General features: G+C 32.6%; 1 protein-coding gene across 2 annotated transcripts in view; it reads right to left on the bottom strand.

The window, feature by feature from the left end:
- Positions 1-471: 471 nt before the first annotated feature.
- The window catches only part of EMC2 (ER membrane protein complex subunit 2), a 50,826-nt gene continuing 45,138 nt past the window's right edge, over positions 472-6,159 (bottom strand). Inside the window, exons 11-12 of one of the 2 annotated variants that reach the window (XM_043601605.1) lie at positions 4,123-4,210; positions 472-643 (exon numbers count right to left, since the gene is read on the bottom strand). In XM_043601605.1, the coding sequence (XP_043457540.1) occupies positions 4,124-4,210 (87 nt within the window). In that variant the 3' untranslated portion in view covers positions 472-643; position 4,123. Of the gene's footprint in view, positions 644-3,805; positions 4,211-6,159 lie in introns of those variants that run through there. The other variant, XM_043601604.1, reaches the window with a different exon arrangement.

Raw genomic sequence — 6,159 nt, 5'->3', positions numbered from 1 at the left:
CAAAAACAAAAACAGAAATGGGTTTTGTAGCTAGAGGAGGACTGTGAAAAGGAGGGGAGATATTTTAAAAAGTAACGAAATGGGCGTATTTGAGTGTTAACAGGAAGAACCTAGTTGAAATGAAGGAGAAGAGATAATAAAGAAAAGAAACAACTTAAGGACAAGTGTGAATAAAAGAGATGATGTGACGTTTTGAGGAAGGCAGGATGCTCTATGGTAGAAGGGAATATGGCAATTCATGAAACTGAGGTAAGGCTGAAGTATTAAAAATGAGGGAGACAGTGGTGGGAAATAGTTCAGAAAAGGGTAGGTCTACCTCTACTGTAAGAGAAAAAGAGGTGAAGGTGGGTACAAGAATGTCTGATACAGGGTATATTTTTATCCAGTGACTTCTCTTTTTCTCTGTGAAATAGTAAGAAAGCTCTATTAGTTTGCTAGGGGTGCCTTAACAAAGTACACAGAGAACTGATGTCTTAAACAACAGAAATTTATTTTATCATAGTTCTAAAGGCCAGAAGTCCAAGATCAAGGTGTCAGGAGAGTTGATTTCTTCTGTGGAATCACTCCTTGGCTTGTAGATGGGCATCTTCTCTTTGTCTTCCCACGGTCCTTCCTCTGTGTGTCTGTGTCCTAATCTCCTCTTCTAAAGATATCAATCAATACTGGATTACGGCCCACTCATTATGACCTAACTGGCTCTCTCCAAATAAAATCACATTCGGAGGTACTGGGGGTTAGGGTTAGGACTTCAACATAGGAGTACTGGGGGGAAACAATTCAGTCTGCAACAAAAGGTTGCTTTGTCAAGAGTGCGAAGGGAGATAGGATACATCAGAGGTTCAAAGTAAAAGGCTTGAAATAGTTCTAAATAGTCTTAAATACTTCTCACAATGTTACATGAAGTAACGGCTTAAATGGTCAATTGAGTTTTAAGTTCAATTTAATTCAAAATGAAATTATGACTTAAAAAAAGAAATTATGACTATTATTCCTCTAAAAAATTGTTTTACAAGTCAGAAAATCTGAATTCTAATACCTGCTCTGTTAATAAGCAATGTTTCTTGGCTATATCTATCTTTTAATTTTGTCACTCTAAAATAGGAAGAACATTTCACAGAAAAGGCATATGAGTGAGTACACTCGAAAGAACACTGACTTGGGAACTCCCAACATCCTAGTCCTGCTCTGTCACAGAAGGGCTTAATTTTTCAGAACCTCGCTCAATTCCTCATCTTAAAATGGAGTATAACTAAATCATCTTTCAAGTCCCTTCTAAAATCCTACAGTTCTATGAAATGAAGTAAAATGAAGTTATTTGAGAATAAATGTGGCACTGGAAAAAAAAAGATTCTTTGAAATATTTACCAATAAAAATTATATGCTCCCAGCATACTGAACATTAGTCTTCCAATTCTATCTTTTCTACATCCTCCTCTGCTCCCAAGTCAATACTATGCTATAAAGTTGGCTTAAACAGTGTGTGCTGAACTGCAACAAAATATTACTTCTTTTGTTATATATGCTTCTCTACTTTAAATCATTACATTATGAAACACCATTCCCAGCATGTCTAAAATAAGAGTTTTGCATATTAAAAAAAAAAAGCTGAATGATGGATATAGTAGTCAGAAATATGCATGGCAAAAGTAACAGAAAATCCAAACATCTAAACAGAGTTTATTTTTCTCATGTAGTAAGTGTAGAGGTTGGCAAGTGTTCATGTTGGTTCAGGTGTTCAACATGCCATCAGGGACCCAGGCTCTCCCTAATCTTTCTACAAAACCATCTTTGAAAGGTAGCTTTCATACTCCTATTTATTGTTTCATGGTTGTAAGATGGCTGTTTTATCTCCAACCATGTTGTTGACACTCATGTCCTGAAGGAAGAGAAAGAGGCAAAAAGCCTTACTTCACAATGCTTTGACTTTTTAATTTGAAAGGAAGCCCTTCTCAACAGGCTTCTGTCCATTTTCTTAGCCTTAAATAGGTCACATGCTCACACTTTAGATATCTACACTTCCACTACTCTGATGGCCATGAGTCACATGCAATTATTTAAATTTAATTTAAACTAAAAATTCAATTTCTCAGTTCTACTGGCCATATTTCAAGTGCTCAATAGCCACGTACAGCAAGTAGCTACCAAACTGGACAGTAGAAATACAGAATATCTCCTTCACTGCAAAAAATTCTTCCTTGGCATAACACAGACCATAAGAAATGAAACCATTTCTGTTTTAGATCATTCATAAGGTTAAGGTCCTTATCTCCTAGAAGAACAGGGATCTCTGCTCCTACCTGAACAATGTAAGATACTGTTAACAAGGAAAAGGTGGCAGTAAAAGCAGTTGGCAAACATCTGCCACGATGGGATTATCTGTACATTTAAACTGAGGTTTATAGATTATTACACATCAATAATGTATTTCATAAAAAATTCTTAACAAGAAGGTATTAAAATTAGAAAAATAAAGTGAAACTTAGGCTGACAGTTATAAAAGGTACTAACTTACACAAGTATAATTGCTAAAGTAAATACTACTCTAGTGACTAGCAGGAGAGAAAGAAAGGTAATGGAATAATATACGGGCACTACTTTCTTTATAGGAAACACATCTTAAATGGCTGATTATGTTGAAAATGCAGTAACTAAATTTATGGGCAAAAAACACTGTATCTTGTGATAACAAAGATTAGTTGATAAGAATTGCCTTTATATGAGGAGAGTTATTTCACATGTGCTCATTTCTTATGAAAGAATAAAATGAAAAAGACTGCAAAATAAAAGAATTAGACCAGATATGGAGAATAATTTACTAACAGAATTTTCAAAAAATTTAAAAAACTGATGTCGACAATAATTTTCTTCCTAAAGACTTCCAAGTTGTCAATTCCTCTATGAACCCCATTTGCCTAAATCTAACAATGACAAGTATGGAAGAGCTTCTGTATACAATTGGTAAACTATGTATTTATATTTATATATGTAATTATACATGTATATGATACATACAAAATGTAACGCATATATGTAAAATGCAAGCTACTACTAATAATACATGCCTTGAATGACCAATTGCCTATTTTAAAAACAGGTGTCTGAATAGTGTTTAACTCTCAAAGTTCTTTCTATTCTATTGAAACATGCAAAATATTGTTGAAGCATATGATTGTTTATCATGAAAGGAGAAAAAGGAAAAAAAATTCTAATTATTACTAAGAAGGTAAAGAAATATCAGAAATAGAAATTTTTCTCCTGAAGACAGTTAAGATTTTCTTAGACACTTTAGATTTTCTTTTCCTGCCACTGAAACCCTTTTAATTCCTATTCTCTATGATCTCTTAATATTCTTTTATGCAATTTATACTTGAAAGTTCAAAAAATGTAACTTTCATAAAGGTTAAATTTGAGTATTCCAGTATACATGAACCTTAAAGCTTTTTATAGGTAAAAATCTCAATTATGTCCTACGGTAAAACAAAAATTTTACAAAGAGATATGACTGAATTTTGGAGAATGACATATAAAACAAAAATTTTACAAAGAGATATGACTGAACTTTGGAAAACAACATATTTTAAGCAATATTTATCAGAATAACATAGCACATAAAACAAGCCCACCGGAATGGACAGCAAAATCCAACTTGACACTAGAAAGAGAATCAAAATAACGTGCGAGCATTTTCCTTGTCAGCTGTGAATGCTATGTATTTCTTATCACAAATAAAAAGAATTTAACTAGAAACTGAGTTCTAAAACAACATTTTCTCTGAGTTTAACAAAAAGAATCTAGAATCTTCATATGCAAGTTTAATAAATCATCATAATTTATTTGTGAGATTTCTACATCAGATTGTGGCTTAAAAGCACTTATATTATGTGTGATATGAAGAGAATGATGTACAATCAATATAAATCTTGTTAAATCTCTCTTCCATGGACTTTCTCCATCTTCCTGCTTAGCAATAAAAGGCATTTTTAGGTTTATATAAACATTCTTTACAATTGCCCTCTTAACAAAAAATCAGTATATAAATAGCACTAGGCATTTAGTAAATAAGTCACAGGCCAGTAAGTTCAATTGTGCAGTTGTGAAATGTAATGTGAAAGAGTTTGAAACCTTAAGACTGAGTGATCTGCAGCGTTTCCAACATGTCTTCGACTGCCTTAAGAGAGTATTTGGTTTCCTTCTTACTTCGACCTGCAAACTAATTTTTAAAAAAATGCAATTAGGCTCAATTTCATGGCAGGTTGAAAATCACAATCTTACCTTCACTTTGCTAATGAGAGTTAACGTTATCTATTTTATCACTAGCGTGAAATCAATATCTTTTCTCCAATAAAACAAAATTGGGGTTTTATTTTTTGCTTTTATTTCCCTTACCTCAGGAGACAGATCGAGAAAAATGTTGCTATGGCCAATGTCAGAGAAATTACTGCCTATGCTCCCTTCTAGGATTTTTATGATTTCAGGTCTCACATTTAGGTCTTTAATGCATTGAGTTTATTTTTGTGTATGGTGTAAGAAAATGGTCCAATTTCATTCTTTTACATGTAGCTGTCCAGTTTTCCTAGCACCTTTGTTGAAGGGATTACCCTTTATCCACTGCATATTCTTGCCTCTTTCATTGAAGATAAATTCATCATATAATCGTGGGTTTGTTTCTGGGCTTTTCATCCTGTTCCACTGATCTATGTCTCTATTTTTGTGCCAGTACCATATTGTTTTGATTATTATAGCTCTGTAGTATAACTTGAAATCTGGAATTGGGACACCTCTAGCTTTGTTATTCAAGATAGCTATTCAGGGTCTTTTGTGCTTCCATACAAATTTAGGATTATTTGTTCTAGTTCTGTGAAAAATGCTTTTGGTATTTTGATAGGGATTGCATTAAGTCTGCAGATTGCTTTGGGCAGTATGCACATTTTAACAACACTTGTTCTCTAATCCATGAGTATGGAATATCCTTCCATTTGCCTGTGTTGTCTTTAATTTCTTTCATCAATTTGTGAAGTCCAATTTCCTCAAAATTTAGACTTTACATTTTCATTAAGTTTCATCTTTAGTTGAAGTGTATTAAGAATTCACTGCAAAATTGACTGATTTAAGTGTTTATGTAGTGTGATAACCTATAAAAACATACATTTCAAAACTAACCTTTCCAGACAAGAAAACTTTTATGAAATAAAAAGCATAATTTATAAGTAAAAAATGTGAACCATTTCTACTTGTCAGCCCTCTAAACAGATATTTACAATTTCAACAAAAGTAAAATGTAAATGTAAAGTAATTTCTATTAAATATTTTAAAGTTGCAAGATATCTCTAAAATTATTTAAAATAAGTCACAATCTTTAAAAAAATTTTGGAATTATTAGTTCATTAGGTGGTATGTTTCAGCAGCAAAGAGCTGTCAAAACTCTATGCTACATATTAAAATGATGCAAACGTTTTAAAATATGCATTTCTAGTTTGTGAAGTTGTAATTTACTTTATAAAACCATTGGATTTCATAATGAAAACAAAATACAATGCATTAAAAATAGTATCTTTGCACACTTAAAAGCAAATTCATGGCATATTAAATTCAATATAGTGCACATAATCAGTGAGGGAAACACTGCTGAATACCCCATGCTGATTTCAAAATGAGTTTTCTAACTACACTGACAATTCTCATCATTTATCAGTTTGACTGACTACTACAGATTTACTACAGAAGTGGTCCTTATGGGGTAAGGGAAGGTTTATTATATCTATATTACCCATTCCCCCTGGTTAAAGTATTGATTACCTCTGTTATTAGCAAAATATAATATTTTCAAATTAACATTCAAGCACTCAATACATTTTCAAATGACTGATCTTCCCTAAAAATACCAATGCTGTCTTAAGCACTTAACACTTGATTTATGATGTGCTCCTTCTCTTTTGTAATTAACTTAATTTGGCAAACTTCTCATGTTCTGTTAAGAAAGATTAAGTGATTGAGTATAGGTAAAATCACAGAAGCAATAGAGTTCAGAAATTGGTAACCTGCTTCTGACCTCACTGGCTGCAGGTTAACATTATGATTCTCCTACTTCCTAAACCATTAGTTTCTGTGGTTGAATCTTGATTTGATAGAGTAAATAAAGGGGATTTCTAGAAGAAATGC

Source organism: Prionailurus bengalensis, chromosome F2, assembly GCF_016509475.1.
Source record: "Prionailurus bengalensis isolate Pbe53 chromosome F2, Fcat_Pben_1.1_paternal_pri, whole genome shotgun sequence".
Classification (NCBI taxonomy): Eukaryota; Metazoa; Chordata; class Mammalia; order Carnivora; family Felidae; genus Prionailurus; species Prionailurus bengalensis.
This window is presented reverse-complemented; position numbering and strand designations above follow the sequence as displayed.